We start from the raw sequence: 17,996 nt of genomic DNA on the forward strand, positions 1-17,996 counted from the left end.
ATGTTTTTTTTTATGTGTTCAACATTTTTGTTTGTTTGTTTGTTTGTTTTTCATTCTCTGATGTTTGCGAATTCTGAACGTGATCTTAACACATGTTTATATAGTATGTTACGTGTTCAAGTAGGTCCGACAAGTCGTGTCCCTTGTTTTTAGGGTTTCTTCCTTTTTGTTGAAAGTACAATTTCCTAGCTAAAGTTGGAAATAGCAATTGCCTTATCACACTGATACTGAAATATACTTTTAGGTTAAGGGCCTCGAATAACTTTTTTTTTTCCGAACAACTTCTTTTTTCCTTCTTCTTTTTTGATTGTCAGGCGGTTCTGTAAATTAGTGCACTTTAGGGCATATTCTGATGAAAACATCAAAATTATAGGTCCTAACCCCCCCCCCCAAAAAAAAAAATAAATAAATAAATAAATAAAATAAAAATAAAAATAAAATAAAATAAAAATTAAAAAAAATTAAAACAATGTCATTTTGCTATCATCGTCTCCATCAATCATAGCAGCTCCCTGTTCATAGATATGGAAGAAGAGATTCACTCCTCCCCCCCCCCCCCCCCCCCCCCCGTTAAATTGACCGTGAAGTGTAACAGATTGCTATAGGTCATGTACATGTATGGCCGTGATAACCTTTGATTTCCCGTGAGTTTCCATACCGACGAGGGTGCGAATTAGGACAGGATAGACATAGTGCACACACGTAAGACAACTTCAGTATACGTCGGTGTATTAAACGCAGACTCGAGCACCGTGTAGCTCTGTATGGTACAGTATAACAAAGATCTGCTGGTATAAAGCACAGGGCAAGAGACACATCTTTAAAATCCCCATGACAATCTGTTCAGAGCGAGCACTGTACACTGCAAAGTTACCCAACCGGTACAGAGACAAGGTCTACGACACAAAAGAACTCCTGGGACAAGAGGCGATTGCATCTAGGCCTAAAGAACTTCGGTTTACGATGAAAAAAACATTATATTACTGTCTGCAACATGGGAAAAAATGGCACGAAAGGGGAAAAAATAGGTACGGCTCTAAAATGAGAGTGGTATAAACGTATATTGTGCGTGGAAGACGTGAAGTGTTTTTAAAGACGTGTGTGTGTGTGTGTGTGTGTGTGTGTGTGTGTGTGTGTGTGTGTGTCAGACTGTGTATTCGGACAATACAAAAATGTATGGGAGAACAGTTGAAAATAGGAGTTGACATTTGTGTATGTTTGCAACCTGTAAAAATAACATATTAGTAATATAAAATGCATAGATACAGTGTACATGGAACCTGTGACACGCATACACTTAATTTTGCAGGTATTATGCGATATTCATTTAAGCATGAAGGAAAAAAAGATGTATCACCACTGAATTGCATCGACTGTATCGTAATCTCGATTAAGCAACCAAAGCAATGTATTGGTATCTAATGTCGTGATTACTGAAGTGTTGGACATGTAATAAATTTGCACAATGAATACAATGAGCCTATACATCAGATGGTATTTCAATTTCTTCGTTTATTCCTTTTGATTCTATCATTCGTTTTTTTTTGTAGAAATTAATTTGTCTTAGTCATTCGTCTAAACATTTCAAACCAAGATGTAACTCAAGATCAAATCGAAATATTATATTGTTATCTAGAACATTAGTTTCTTTTCTTTTTAGGAATTGAACATAAAATCAGTATCGAATTCCCTGCACTTTGGCGGAAATGTTTTGTTTACACAGGATGTTTGAATTATTCAAGATAATGTGTTGAGGCCGTCTTTCTGTACAAGAATATCCTTCACAAACGTGATAAACATTAAACTATATCACTAAAACCTGGTGAATAGTAATGATTAAGTTGTTTTTACTGCAGATGTAGGTGCGACGTTATTTTGACGATAATGTGCTGTTCAATGTTGCGTATCACGGCATCTTACCTGTTTTATTTCTTTTTTGTCTGTCTGTCTGTATGTATGTAGACCTATGTATGCCCGTTTGTTTGTTTGTTTGTTTGTTTGTTTATTTGTTTGTTTGATGCTTGGTGGAGGACCTCGTTTTATCAACCTTGGATAGTTTCTTTGGCTATGGGCACTAACAGTTACCTGTTTAAATATCACCATAACCGATTGTGCAGTGTTATGCTCTTTTTACCTATAAACTTTACCTTTTCTCATTTGGTAGAGTTGCTCACAGAAGTAATATAAAACTTTATACCACCCCCAAAACAACAACATTTAAGCTTCCTCTTTTTAAGCAGAAGCTCATGATATTACAGTTCCTTATACAACAAGCATTCTGTACATTATTTGGGGTATTTTGAGTTTGTTTAGCTTACTCTTGCCGATTGTGCTTTTGTTGATTTCGGTATCTCCACTGATGGATGCACAAGAATTTTGCACGACATTCAATCCTAATTCAATGGGCTAGCTTACGCACGGCTTGCGACACAAAGAATGCCTCGTCTGAAGATCTAATCATGCAAGACCATTGCGTTGCTTTCATCTACGACAGTCTTGGTTCGTCAGGCCAAGGTAGACTAATGTTTGCTTAAGTGCTATCAGTAATTGTCTAATGGGTAGGAAAGGAGACAGGGGTTTCAACGACTTACACTGAAGCTTGCTGGATAAACCTCGACAGCGCTGTACGGAATTACAGTAGATACTCTACAGCTACATCTGTCTTCTCTATTACTGCTCCAGTAGTCCACGGCTTCAAATCTAACGAGGTACGTCCCCATACAGTACACTGGTCATGTCTTTGAATTTGGTGGACACCTAGTTACGCATACCTCTTTTATGTAAATGAGTTTGACTCTTTTGCACACAAACATAAGCTGGATGAATCCAAGGCCTTTTTGTGGGTGATCTTACCATTGTATAGCACCAATATTCGTCACGGAGTGTCAGTCTTTCAATCTCCCTGGTCTTTCCCAGGCCTATGACGCTGCGGGGCATACTGGCTGTGGTAACAGCTAGTCGCATAGTGAGTGAGTGAAATACCATTACAACAGGGAGGTGCTAGAGAAGGAGAGACAACTACTGCTCTCCTTTGAAGTCATGCTCGGCACCGCCGAGAAGTTATGCGTTCAACTACAGGTGTTACCCATGTGCTTTGACAAAAGAGAGCATCGATAATCGGGACTAGCGCTCTCACATCTAGAAATACTTGCCCCTACTGCAATTCGCTCTCTCTCTCTTTCAATGTGATGGTAACAATGAATTTATGTACCTTGAATTGGAGCAGCGAATCAAAATGCAGTGTAAAACTGACAATTTTAACAGCAAATAGTTTAAAGCACGCTGGAACACGCTTTAGCGGAGTACTTTATTTGAAAGATCAAAATATACCAGATTAAAAGATAGGAAACTAACATGCGGAAATGTGCGCATTATAGAAATATATTAGGTTCTTAAGATGGCCTAATTTTCATTTCATTTCGATTTGCGCATTACGAACAAACTAGAAATACATGTTTATAATATTGAATTCTTTCCTAAACTATTCTAAATCGATTAGAGTATTTCATTTAAAATTTTACGGTGAAATAAAGCTTGTAATTCAACAAAAAGTGAAATGCGCTCTTCGTCTCCGAACTTCGTCTTGCAACTAAGAGCGGTGCCGAGCATGACTTCAAATCGTAGTGGAATGCTGGACATCCCATTGTAACGCCTTGAACCCAAACATGTGTTTGCATGAATTACGAAGAGTTGCCACTCCATCTCTGTAACACCTCCCTGATTACAATATAACGGCACTACTTGCAGTGAAACACCTTTCTTGATGTTAAAAGGATGATATAGTTTCGGTTGAGATGGGGCTTGAGGTTTCAAACGTTTTTTCATGATGATTTTTTTGATTGGTGAGAAAACTCCTATCAAACATGAAAGACTATAATCATGATTCTGAAGAGGAATTTAAAGTTTATTTGATGAAAATTTGTTTTGAAATGGCTTAGATGTCCAAAGCAAAGCGATCCTTTAAAGGTGTGACCCACCTTTTATTAGGATCGCTCTGTTTTACTTTGTTTTGGATATTCCAGCAACTTCCAAAACCAATTTTCATCAAACGGAAATTGAATTCCATTTAGAATTGTTTGCTTTTTAGCATTTCACAAAGTGGTTTCTTAGTATCTTGCAAAAAGTAAAAACTGAATTTTCACCTCAACCAATACCATATCATCCCTTTAACGGGATAGCACAATCACGACAATTTGATCGGTTGAGATGGGGTTTTAGGTTCCTTATGATTTTTGTTTGGTTTTTTTTTTTGTTGTTGTTTTTTAATGATTTTTTTAAGATAATGAAAACCCCCTAATGAAATGTTAAATGTTAAGAAGCCTACAATTCTAAGAGGATTAAGTTTGTTTCATGAAAATTGGTTTTGAAATGGCTGAGATATCCAAAGCAAAGCAATTCTAATAAAAGGTGGGTCCCACCTTTTATCAGGATCGCATTGTTTTATTCTGTTTTTGGATACATCAGCTTTTTCAAAAACGATTTTCATCAAATAAACTTAATCCTCTTAGAATTGTAGGCTTCTTAACATTTCATAAAGTGGTTTCTAAATACCTCGCAAAAAGTTAAAAGCTAAATTCTGACCTCAACCAAGATAACGTATTATCATCATGCATTCACCCAAATACAAGTCAGGGGTTTTCATGGAAAAGAAAAGAAAAACCTTATGAATGCAACCAGTATCTACAGCTTGAAAATTGGTTTAGATGAGCTTTGGGAGGAATGAACCACCTAAAATATAAGTTTATGGTTAACGCCATTCCACCCGGCCATGACCCAACTTACTTTAAAAATTGACCAAATCTGGATCTGAATATATAGAGGCTTAAAGCCTGCGTTCAGAATCATCCATATAAGTATCCATAGGTAGGTGTATGTATGAATTTAGTAAATACAGCAATATCAGTAGCACACATCGGTGAGAGTTTGAGGGAAATCAGATTCACATGCGTTCAAAAGTACTTTATGAGTTTTTAATGTTCCTGCCATCATCGCTGGATGAGAAGACTAGGCTGTTTATGACGTCACTGCAGGACAACGAAATAAAGAAATGATAAAACAGAGTTAAACATATTTTCATATTTCCTTGCAAATGAAAGAGCACTTGACTTACCTCTTTCAGAAAGGAAGGAAACAATGTTACTCTTATCTCGTATCCCTTAACAAGTTGAGGGAATGTGTATATATATGTACTTTCCGTGAAAATGAAATTTTGTGAAATTTTTTTCATGTATACACTACTGGTATATCGTTGTCCGGCGGTGATGTCACACGCTGTGTAGTTTCCTCATCCAGCGATGGTGGCACTGGAACTTTTGAACTGATTCCCAATTTTCCTCAAATTTTCAGTGATGTGTTCTATTATTACTCAATTCACTCATATTTGGATGAATTCGTCTTTTAATTTAAAGGACTATGGCTTCGAATTGGGCTGTATCTCTTTAATATTCAAGGCTGTTTACAATTATATAGTGTACACGAAAAACAACAAAAAAATCCACCCAGATTCTTCTTGCTATTTAAGTGATACCAATAACCTGATATACCCTGGAAGGACAAAGCAGTCCCTCACCCGGAAACCCACTTGATTTGCCACGGCGGTTGCTATAATTGTTCTTCGTCTGTCCAGAACAAGCTTTTTTCGGAGTGTATTTTTTTGCGTGTACATTGCTGAATAAGCAACTAAATAGTGCTTACATTCATGTTGATAAGCTGATTGAGAACATTAACATGGAGAAACATGCTTGAATGGTTTTCCTATCATTAGCAGAATGATACTCTACAATGATCTGCAAATTGGAATCTCACTGTATAGTCGGATTATGTTCGTCAATCCGAAGGTAGTTATTTCGAAGCACACATAACTATATTCCCTCCTCCGATATATTCTCTAATTCGAAAGTGATGTAGGGTTCGCTTATTAGAATATTTGTGGCATTGTTCAGAAGTCTAATCACTCCGCCAAAGGTTCTTATATCTGAAAATGAAATATGGTTCGTTATTCTGAAAATTCGTTGCATCGAAAACAAAATAAGATTCGCTATTTTGAAGGTTCATCAATTAAAAAAAAAACATCGATGGCGAACCCAAAGAAGGACTGGTATCATCATGATCATCGTGGTGTTTGTCTCGTATAATATTATGAGGGTGCAGGAGCAGTTTTGTAATAACCAGAGGCGTAGGATTCTTTAATAGGGGATGGTCAGTGTGCATGTGTGTTTTTACTTCTACGTCTTTCATGGCTCATCCCGCATGCATGATGTAGGAGAGGAGAGGGAGGGGAGCACGAATGAGGAGATTTTTTTTCTTCTCTTTTATGGTTGTCAATAATACAGTCACAAATTACGATTGTATTCCAATTTGCCCAAAAATGTGTGTATCGTTTGAGTTTGTGTGTACTTGTGTACATGTCTGTGTGCACATATGTGTGCGTGTTTTCATTCAGTTTTAATTGTATAATACCCACTTTTTTTTGGGACAATATCGTGTTTTGTCTCTAAAACAAGTTTATTTCATTTTCGTAATAACGACCTCATATCTTTTCAGATTAACAGTCCTTCGGATTAACGAACATAGTTTCATTTTTGGACTAACGAAGCTTCGGAATAGCAAACTTTTATTTATTTATGAATTAACGAATCTTACTTTATTTTCGGAATTACGAACCTTCGGTGCAACGCTCTGTAACCATGTTATAATCACATGCAACATAATGAATTTATCCATAAAGTCTTCTATCTCTGGCGCTTGACTCCTGCATGACAAATTCTCTGACGAGAAACTCAATTGATGAAGATGAAGATGAAGAGTGCTTGCTGAAATCGGGGCTTTTTGAGTGACCTCAGGGATCACTCCAAAATGAGTGAAAATGTCACACTCCAATTTCTCTCTAAATTCACTCTTTTTTTTATTCACTCCTTCAAGAGTGAATATTTTCACTCGATATCTTTTAAAGAGTAGGTAATACTTCCTTCATCCACCTACATAACACCTGAATGGAACGTCACTAACTCACAATGCCATAAAAATGCCCCCAGTTTTGGAAAATTTTAGGCTCACGCGTTCCGTCTCGGCCAATTAGAAAATGCATGAATTGGTCAGACGAGTTCAGTTTAAACTGAAGTTTTCTTTACATCTGTGTGAAGGCGAACAAGTCGAAAGTTAAGTGAAGCTCAATGTGTGTTAAAAATGACTAATTTTATGATGAACCGCCCTCTATTGCATGGTAGACAACAATGTTGTAATTAGAATGTCTGCATATGATGTTGATAAGAATGTCAAAGAAAGTAAGTTGTCAAATCAAATCTAACATTAAAAATATTGTTGCCATGCATCAATTGATTAAACATTGTGACATACCTGATTCCAGATTATGGAAAGATAAACATACATTGAAGATATTGGTGTATTGTCATAATTGATTAAACATAAATTGTGACATACTAGCTTAACTTCACTATTGGAGGAGAAATACACTGACTCTGGACAGAACGTATTATACGTCATATGAGTAAATCATAGGTGTTATCTTGTGTAACAAGCCACAGCAAAATGCCATTCTAATCAATCAATCTCTGTCCAATTCTCAGGTTATCGTTGAAAGGCCGATTTGACATGTCGTCGGGAAAATGGGAATGGTTTTGTGGCGGAAACGCCAGCGACGTGAATGCAACCGAGAATGCCACAGATGATGGGTTCCTGACGGGCGAGTGTTTCGCCAACGCCGTCGTCGCATTGCCCTCCGCGGTCTTCTCGGTTGCGGCCATTTTGATATTGATTCTGGCGTCATGCTGGAGAAGGCAGCGGGATCGACCGGGGAAGTATCTCGTGCGCTATCCTGGCCACGAGTTGCGGTGGATCGTGAGCCTCGTCCTGTTCGTCCTCACCCTGGCGGCATTATCAGAGGGAGCAATGAGCGAGTCCCTGTACAGGACTTGGGGAAACACCAGCCACCCCCATCTGTATCTTAGCGGTGTGGCACTTCTCGTCTCGGCTCTCGTATCGTCTGCCTATTACCACTCCCTCGAGATTTGGCGGATGAAACGGTTGTCGTGGTTCCTGCTCCTTTTCTGGGCGACGTCGATATCAACGATGTCGTATCGTCTGTACCACTACGTCGAAGTTGGAACAGACAGCTTCCAAATCCTTCGATTCGACATAACCATCGGGCTTCTAATCGTATACATTGTCTTACTTCTAAATGAGGTCTACTTCCTATCAGTAAGTACAATGTCACTTCTTCTACTGTTGCACTCTACTCTATTACTCTTTACCGTCAACATTCGTAGCTTCTTCTTTTTTTTCTCCTCAAATTTACACGGAGCACAGTGATGTGGCTTGCCCATGATTTGAAAATTCGGAAAATCATTTCCGCAATGAATGGAGTAGAACAATAAGTAGGGAGGAAACGCGTATTATCGGATATACCAAACCCAACGGGTGGGTGAAATTGGGATCGTCATAAATATCACAAGGTGCAGACTCCTTTCGAAGTCCCACGCATCACTTTCTCGTCTGTGTGTAATAATTATTTGTGTTAAAATCGTACTTTTTTAAATCTCTATGACAACATTAAGACCATATCTCCACTCTCTTTTCACCATATCATTATCTTCAGATTTGACTATTTACATGTCCTACTATATATGCATCCAATAAATCGGAAGAAATCCAATATTGTCTATTGTCCAACTTGTATGTTATTGGACTTGAACTTTACGTTGTAGTTTGGATACATACATTGACCCCAGTCCAGGTCTACGTTTTATGACAAAAAAAAAGAATGTAAAAGTGATGATAATACAAAAAGGGCTTAAAACGTCCATTAATTTCCACACTGGCTATGTATGAGTTTTGTCAACACAGTTTAATGAGAAAGATGCTTTGTGCTTTATTTCAAATGGTAAAACTAACAACATTGGCCCAAACACAGAAGACAGAGAGGTATTCTGAAATGAGAGAGGAAACAAGATATGTCTAAAGATTATCAAGTTGTAAATGAAGTGATACCAGTCAGTTGTGGGATAATTTTCCCATGATAACGTGATAACAAGAGTGCAAAATGAAACTTGAATTGTTGAGGAGCAGTGTTGCTGAAAGGGAAACTGGCTATATCAAATGCGATATTCCTCGTGTTCCTGGTTTAATTCCCCTCCCTGCAGCGGTTCTACCCCAGTCCTATATGGAGAGGGTACTTGAAGGGATGGTATAATTTTGCTTGAGATGTTAGCGGCTTCAGATTTATAACTTTTTAGCGAGATAATGAGAAACCTCTTATGAAATGAAATATCAAGGAGCATACAATTCTAGGAGGTATTCAAAGTTTATTTGGCGGAAATTGGTTTTGAAATTGCTGAGATATCCAGAAACAAAGAGGTCATGATAAAAGGTGGGACCCACGTTTTACTCGGACCACTTTGTTACAATTTGTTTTTGGATATTTATTACAGCGATTTCAAAACCGATTTCTATCATATAAACTTTAAATATCTCTTTGAAATGTTTGGTCTTTGATATTTCATAAGTGGTTTCTAATTATCTCACAAAAAGTTAACATCTGAATCCTCCATGTCAAACAAAACTATACCATCTCTTTAAAGCTGCGTATTTCGTGGATGCTTGCTTGCTCATAAGAATTCAATGCTTCAAGAGGCGTCTCTTAAAACAGGTAATTCAACCCCCCCCCCAAAAAAAAAAACCAAAAAAAACCACACACAACAACAACAACAACCAAACTTCGCTTTAACAAAGGTGATCTTTGATTACTGAAGAAGACTTTCGTTTGCTTCTTCCCATATCCACTGTAAAAAACAAAAACAAAAACATGATTTGACGAATCGTGGAAAATAAATGTTTGGAAAGTAAGGAGAATTTGAGTGTCAGCACGGGATGATAGGAGCACCGGCAAATCAGTTTAAATTATCAAAACGTCTGCTGACGAAAAGTCAGGTTAATCAAATTTATCTGGAAGTTCATGTCGCCGATCAAAAGATGTTCACTTTCAATATTATGCTGCTTCGCTTTCACTTACATTGTTTTAAATAATGTTTTATTGAGAATTTTTTTTCTCTCTCAAAGACCCTCACTTGTCACTTTAACCCTTGGTGCATTGTTATTAACCCTGTTCCAACTCTGTATAGACAAGTTGCTTTTGCTATCACGGAAATGGTAAGGCGAACCTGCTCGACTTGGGCCAATCTGATCTGAAATTCTTCGCCGAGTATTCCAGCCTGCCCTCCGAGGTCTCCTACTGGTGGCAAAATTGGCTCTTCAAGCTCGGATCCAAGAAGATCCTAGACGTGGAGGATTTGGGGCGAGTTCCGGAGATTCATGCCGCGGCATATAACCACAAACGCTTCAAGAGAATGCTGGCCAGAGAAAAGGTGTGCTAAAGGTTCTGTTTTCCATAAACCGTACTGTCTTGCACTCGATTTCAGCTTGTAATTGATTTATTTCATATTCAATTTGTACTAATCTAAAGTTAGTATAGACCCCTTTTGAAGTTGTCTTTTTACATGTCATTAAGATAAGTGTTTGTCTAAGTCGGAAGAAACTTCCTTTGAAGAATTCTATCATGCTTATACTTTAGATGATAAATGGCAAAGTAGTGTGTGTAACTTTAATTGTTCATGGAAAACCGTGGTCAGCGGAGATTTTATTTTAATATACCGTGAAATACTATCCTTTATTTTCTCCCCATTATCAAGCTACATATACACACCTTCCAATAATTTGAAAATGGAAATATACGAGTTTTAGTTGAGCGGGTTTTGTTTGATATTGTTTGTTTGTTTTTTCTATTTGTCACATTAACAGGAAAAGTGTTCAGCACTTGGAAAAGAATTCAGTGTATTCAAGACTATGTGGCTAACGTATCGATCGACGTACATCCTAGCTTCAATTCTGAAGATAGTTTCCGACATGATAGGTCTCGTCAGCCGTTTCGCCATCGTCGCCATTGTCAACTACGTAGAAAACACTTACTCAAAGCCCGAAGACAAAGTGAAGGAGGTAAAGAACACAGCAAAATATTTCGTTGTCTAATCCGCCAAACAGGGCGCTGCGTTGTTGGAAACTGCAAGGGTGCTATAGTGATTAGTCACCAGAAATTCCGAAACCCGAAGTCGTGCACTTTTGTATCAGACAGCAGGCTTCTGAGAAGTTATTTGTAAGCAGATATTATTGCACTTCATTGCTTGTTGCATCCAAGCAGACCAAGGCACAATGTGTTATTTACCTTCCATTTTTTATTTCTTTCTTTTTTCAAGTATGCTACTGGAATGATCTTCTAGCACATTGTAGACAGGCGTTATTTGTATTGAGTATTTGCTTTTTCGACCACTTTAACAGATAAAAAGTTGAGCTTCCTAAACTTTCTGGATATGCATCCTATCACAAAATGCTTTGATTTTCGATTGTCTAACAATCCCTCAGTATCAGTGTTTGCATTTTAATCCCAACAGTGTCCTTCTAAGATTTACCGATTATATTTAGATTTCGCCCTTTAAAGCAATCATATTGTGAACTCACCATCTTGAATAATGTGAATTTAGTCGTATCGTGAGTACATTTTCGTTACCAAGACCGTACATGGCTTTCATGTTGCAAGGTGTTTACCACAAATATCATTTTGAGGTATATAGCAAGACCATCCAATGTCTCTCTGGAACGCACCTACAAAGGATGTGCACGTGAGCGTATTGCGCCGTGACCTCTCTACCGAAAGAGAAATATGGATTGAATGAAAGGAGCAAGATTAGTAGAAAACATCAGTAAAAGTTTGATGGAAATCGGACAATGCATGCAAAAGTTATGAGCTTTTAAAGTTTTCGGTTTTGGAACCGCTGGATGAGGAGATTACTTGAGTTTATGACATCTGTGTGGTCAACAATGTAGAGAAAATGGATTGTAAAAATTCAACATGCTTTCACTTTTCTAGCGTAATGAAAGAGCATTTGACTAACCGTTTTCAGAAAGCAGGCGGAATAATCACTACCCTTAACATATGATATGTGAGTATCAAGTTGATGGAATGTGTAATAATATTTTAATTAAAAATGAATTTTGTGGAATTCCCTTTATATTTTCTTTATATTGTTGTCCACACATGCGGTCATGAACTCTGGAGTCTCCTTATTCAGTCATTACATCACCAAAACTTTAGAAATTAATAACTTTTGCATCGATTGTCCGATTTTCCTCAATTTTTCACCGATGTGTTCTACTAACGTTGCTGTTTTCACTCAATCCAAATTGCTTTTTTGCTTTGGTTTCCTTTTAGGAGAGTGGAAGAAATTAGAAATATGTATTCATTCATTTTTGCTTTTCCTCCCTTTTCCACGGTATGTAGACTACGAGTCCCATGCTATGACGGTAGCAAAGTTCTTTTCCAACTCTCTCCGAAACACACCTGCAAAGAATATGCACGTGAGCGTATTCCGCCGTGACCTTTTTTATGAGATTGGTGGAAATTAGAAATATGTATTCATTCATTTTTCTCTTTTTCTCTCTTTCTTTGTAGACTACGAGTCCCCATGCTATGACGGTAACAGAGTTCTTTTCCAACGCGTACGTGCTCGTCGCTACGGTGTTCGTTTTTACGTTGATTCGCACCATTTTCGGGCAGTACGCCCTGTACATTTCTTCGCTTGAAGGATTGCACGCTCGTTCTGCTCTTCAGGTGAAATCATTTATATTCAATTCAATTCATTTCAATTCAGTTCAATTCAATAGTTTACTTATTTCCATCAACAAAATATACAAAGCGGCATATGTGTAAATTTGACTTTCATCCGGCTGGGAAGGACAAATCATTGAACACAATATAACATATGAATTATGCACGAATGGTATCATAGCAAAGAAAGAACAATGCACACTTTTTCCATGGTAAAACAAAATAATAATCGTAATGATAGAAAAGAGCGTTCCACTAAAATTAAAGATTTCAGCTTCTAGGACATTGAAAACTGAAAAGAAAGTAACAGCAACACCAATAAACATACTGATGAGATGTATTTGTCTTAAATTCATGTATGTACCATTGTACATTTTGGTCATTTATATACAGTGTATATATTTAAAAAAAATACTGTTTCATAATTTCCAGCTATGGAGAGCACAATGTTAATTGTGAGGAAAGAAGAACTCTTCTTCTTTCCATTAATACCTAATTATTTTGACAAATTTCATGCATGACTGAACACATGAACTTTAAAGACAACAATGACAAATTGCACTTTTTTCAAGTTTGAATGTCAACATAAAGGAACTATCATGTCTCACTAAATGGATGAGGTCTGTCAATGAAAGTGTCCAAATAAATAGGCCAGCCTGTAAGAATGCAAAGCTTTTCCACGTATGTCGTAATGGGATAATTTGGAGAGAAGTATTTTGTGATTTATTGTATCAAAAGCCTTGGAAAAGTCCAGGAAGATGCCTATTGTATGCGAACATGTATCGAGTGTATGCGCAATGTTCTCCACAAAGATAGGTTACGCGTGTGTGATGTTACGATTTTCTCTGAATCCAAATTGAAAATTTGTAAATATATTACTCACACAAAACATTTACAGTTCGGATACACATCATTCTTTCACAAATTGTGAAAATCGAAGTTAATACAGATATGGGCTTATAAATGTTAGCATCATTCTTCTCCCCTTTCTTATATATAGGAATAACTTTTGCTTTCTTCATATTATCTGGTACAGGTCCAGTTGTGAGTGATAGCTTAGTGATATATGCGAAGGGATCTATTATTTGGGGAAATGTGTATTTGTATCAAATACCTGGGATTTGCCCTTCTTTCAAATTATCAACAATCTGAATTACTTCTTCATTATATATATGTTGGGTTCAAAAATATGGTTTTGGGATTAAGTATATCAAAATCATGAAACACTTTACTATATAGATACGGGATATTTAGTGATGAATTTTTCTTAATCAATAAAAAAAAAATAAAACATTAAAGCCATGCCAGTAACATTACTTGAGGTGTTACCCCATCGTACCTTTGAAAGACTAGACGCATCATTAGATGTATTCATATAACATTTTTTCAAATCGATATACAAGTATTTTCAATACAATTTTTATATTTTGTTATCTGGTTGACATAAGAATATATATATATATATATTTATATATATATATATATATATATATATATATATATATATATATATATATTGTATTCGCAAGGAATCAATGAGCGTATGGTGCGGGAGTAAAAGAAGAAAGAAAAATATCTAACTATTAAAAAAAGGGGGAACATTTAATGTCACAGCATGTGAGCCCTCATTGTGCCCTAAATGGCCGGCTGCCTTTGAATATCAACACATTTTATTGCTTTATGTTGATAAGATCTCATTTCCCTTGATGGAAGTTGGCTTAGTGATATGTTGCAAGAATGTCATTTTGCATTATGTGTATCTTGCTTATTGAATCAGGTCACGTGTTATACGTATATTAGTGTGGTACATACGAATCGATGACTCTTCTATGCAGGCTGTCGTGTACGAAAAGTCGCTGAGACTGTCAACGTACGCGATGTCGAGTGGAATGATGACCATGGGGCAGATCACCAACCACATGTCGGTGGATTGCATGAACGTCCTCCTCTACGGGATGTACGCCACGGAAATAGTGTGTGTTCCTTTAAGGGTGAGACACCTGATCATTGTTTCGTTCCAATTTGGATGTCTATCTATACTGTCATCTTTCTTGGAGGAAGTAAAGACACCCTCTTGGGTTCCCTGTCCCCCTCCTTTTTGTAAACCCTCGATTTGCAACACATTCCCTTTCTATGATGGAAAAATAAAATCCTGCAATATCACAAAATACATTTTGTGTCGAACCCATTCCCATTGAATTATTACACGTGGAAATTGCGAGGGAAGAAAGTAAAGAAGTAGTGCATCAAGAGTATTCACACGGGGTAAATAATGACAGTGTTGGTATGTATCTTTGTCTTCCTGTGTGTCTGTCTGTGTGTGTGCTTACGTGCTCGTTCATACCTTCATATTTTGACATAGAGCATAATGGCATAACAGTTTATCTAGTTTTTTTTTTAATCAAAGTATCTCTATTAAAAGCGTGCCGATACTGATTATTGATTGCCATGAGATGATTTATTCGAATCGCCGCAAATTTGTTTTGTATATCAAGGTACTGTGTGTGATATAACAATGTAACATAATATGAACGGGACACTTATGTGGACAGGTGGTTAAAACAACATAATAACCTACGTACAAGACGTATGGGAATGGGATATATTGGATCTTGGTTGACGTATGGGAGTGCGCTAGTGCAAGTCTGCCCTTCCCTTTTTGTGCTCTGTTATAGTTGTCATCCACAAAAGTTAATGTACCGCATGCATCATAACACGTCTGTTTCCAGCATACTTCTTTAATGTGTTTGTTTGTTTGCCTGTCTGTTTTTGTCTGTTTGTTTGCAGATGGTCGTCAATGTCATACTTCTCATTGCTGTTCTGGGATATCCAGCTCTGATAGCTGCGGGCCTTTTTCTCCTCGTAATACCAGTGCAATTCGTTATAGGCACAAAGGTCTCGGGATATCTCAAAAGCATTCTGGTATGGCTCGAAATCTCGTACATTTCCTATCCATACCCATGGGTTTGAAAGAGATAATGAACAGAAAATAGTTCATAAAGGCATGAAACTTTTTTTTTTTTTTTAGTATGGGTCATCCCACGAACTCAACACCCAAGAGTCACACTGCACACGAGTTAGACATCGAAAAAAAAGGTCCATAAGTCATACACCCACGAGTTGTATAAGGCTACGAGTCATACAGCCCACGAGCTGTATACAGCCCACGAACTAGACTGAAGTTTAACAGAGCCACCAGCTATTCAGACACACTGGAAAACAGACCCATGAGCCAGACATTAAGCAGACAATGCCCATGAAATCCACACAAAGGGAAAAAAGAAATATCCACGAGTAAGGCACTACGTGCATTAAGCCTTGTGATGTCATGTCGAGTTCGTGGGCCTATAAGTCGCGTCAGTGCTCGCAGGCCTTGTGTTTCTCATGAATAAAACACTAGCATATTTGCCTTTTATTTCCAATATCTCGCCTTTATATGCCTTGTGTGTTGAGGTGCTGACTGTGGATTAGTCGTGGACTTTACGTGTGCGGTGAATCACAGAGTCAATTGATTAATCTGTTACGGTTGTATATACTCACAATAACTGTTAAAAAAGGGCAGGTCATTCACATATATCCTGTACACACATAATATTGTCGTGGTCCCTGTCATCTATCTGCTATTAGACAATGAATATATAAAATAATTATAAATATATAAAATAATTATGAATATAGGATGCGTAACCGGATGAAGTTTAAAGCACTCTTTTTTTCACTCATCAATTCACAGTCAAAATATCTCAGCAATACCGATTCTCTTCTGTATTTGAAATTCAGTGTCACCTGCCCTTATTTTTTTGTTTTTTATGTCGTAATCTAAGGCCTTGTAGATATTTTTTTCTTTTTTCTTCGTTTGTGTCTGAAACAAGCTATCATGGTGCTTGTACCTTGTTTCTTGTTCTTTGCATATTATGTGATGTATATCCTTGTCATACTGTATGTATAATGTTTGTATTTTTAACCTGTATGTGTGGACCCCTCTGACAACCAGCCTTTGGCTGACGAGGGTATTCCACCCCATGAGTGGAAAATAAAAATTGAATTGAATTGAATTGAATGTAGAAATTGAACAAAACAATGGGCATCTAACTGTCAAACTTCCATAGCCCAAATGCCTATCAAAGATTGATAATCTCTGATAAGAGCATTTTACTATGGATATGACTTTATCTCTGGGATTTTCCCCACTTATAGAAAGTTACAGCCCAAAATAACTATACGAATTACGACAAGAAATTCTGAGTACTGACACGCAAAAAAAAAAGAAATAAAAAAGGTCCGGATGTCATGGTAACAGGTTAGATTGTCGAAGATAATTCTCACCTTTTTTTCACCACTTCATTGCTCAGACCTTCGCAGACGAACGGTTGAAACTCTCGAACGAGATGCTCCAGGGAATCAAGCTGTTAAAACTCTACGGATGGGAGAAACTCTTTTATGATTCCATCCGACGGATTCGAGAGACAGAACTGGGGTATCTTGTCAAAGAATACATCGTCATGGCCATCAATTGTACGTCACAAAGCCTTCTTACTTGCTGGGTGGAAAGTCCATGATACATATGCTTGATGCTTTATGAATTCGTTGATATCTTTCGCTAGTGTGTCCTTTGGGGATCACGGTTTGAATGAAGGCGCTCAGAGTCACGGGGTACAAGGTGGACATATTGTAATCGCCAAAGGACGTAAACATATGAAATGGTACATGAAATATATATATGTACTATTATATATATATATACATTTAATTGCAGAATGCCGGTAATCTGTGCGCCAAAACGTCAGCCTCTCTAGAAATGCTTGTACTAACTTTTAAAGTCTCACTCCAATGACATTCAAGCAGTACGAGCTTACATTTGCATAACGCAGTGTTATACATAGTCTCGAAATAGTATGTAAAGAGTACATTAAAAAAAAACAACTGATGGATTATTTGTTCACCTGTACAGTTCTGGAACATACAGAATCATTTATGATGATAAATTCTGATGTTACATTTCGTTTCTTTTTTCTTTTTCTTTTTTTTTTTTAGTCTCCATGGTCTTTGCAGTTCCCGTTCTATTAACTCTGGTGGTAAGTACAGAATGAATGTAAATCAAAGAGATTATGTAAATATACTCTGTGCGTGTGTGTGCGCGCGCGCGTGTGTGTATGTATAATGTATAATGTATGTGTATGTGTATGTGTACACATTTTCGCGTGTAGTGGGTGTGTGCGTATGTGTGCGAGTATAGATGTGTATAATTCTGTGTGTAGTATTATGTGCGGGGCTGTGTATGTGTGTGACAGGTGTTTGTGTGTAGAAAGATGGGGGAAGTTGA

General features: G+C 37.3%; 1 protein-coding gene across 1 annotated transcript in view; it reads left to right on the forward strand.

Moving 5' to 3' along the window:
* The first annotated feature begins 7,611 nt into the window (after nucleotides 1-7,611).
* LOC139724870 (ATP-binding cassette sub-family C member 9-like) overlaps nucleotides 7,612-17,996 on the forward strand; it is a 33,255-nt gene continuing 22,870 nt past the window's right edge. The window contains exons 1-8 of the mRNA XM_071635993.1: nucleotides 7,612-8,228; nucleotides 10,142-10,379; nucleotides 10,813-11,007; nucleotides 12,518-12,676; nucleotides 14,509-14,664; nucleotides 15,461-15,595; nucleotides 17,026-17,188; nucleotides 17,708-17,748. Coding sequence (XP_071492094.1) covers nucleotides 7,612-8,228; nucleotides 10,142-10,379; nucleotides 10,813-11,007; nucleotides 12,518-12,676; nucleotides 14,509-14,664; nucleotides 15,461-15,595; nucleotides 17,026-17,188; nucleotides 17,708-17,748 — 1,704 coding nt within the window. The remainder of the gene's footprint in view (nucleotides 8,229-10,141; nucleotides 10,380-10,812; nucleotides 11,008-12,517; nucleotides 12,677-14,508; nucleotides 14,665-15,460; nucleotides 15,596-17,025; nucleotides 17,189-17,707; nucleotides 17,749-17,996) is intronic.

Source organism: Diadema antillarum, unplaced genomic scaffold (genome assembly GCF_040938485.1).
Source record: "Diadema antillarum isolate AM-2024a unplaced genomic scaffold, OU_Dant_1.0 seq00000002_RagTag, whole genome shotgun sequence".
Lineage (NCBI taxonomy): Eukaryota > Metazoa > Echinodermata > Echinoidea > Diadematoida > Diadematidae > Diadema > Diadema antillarum.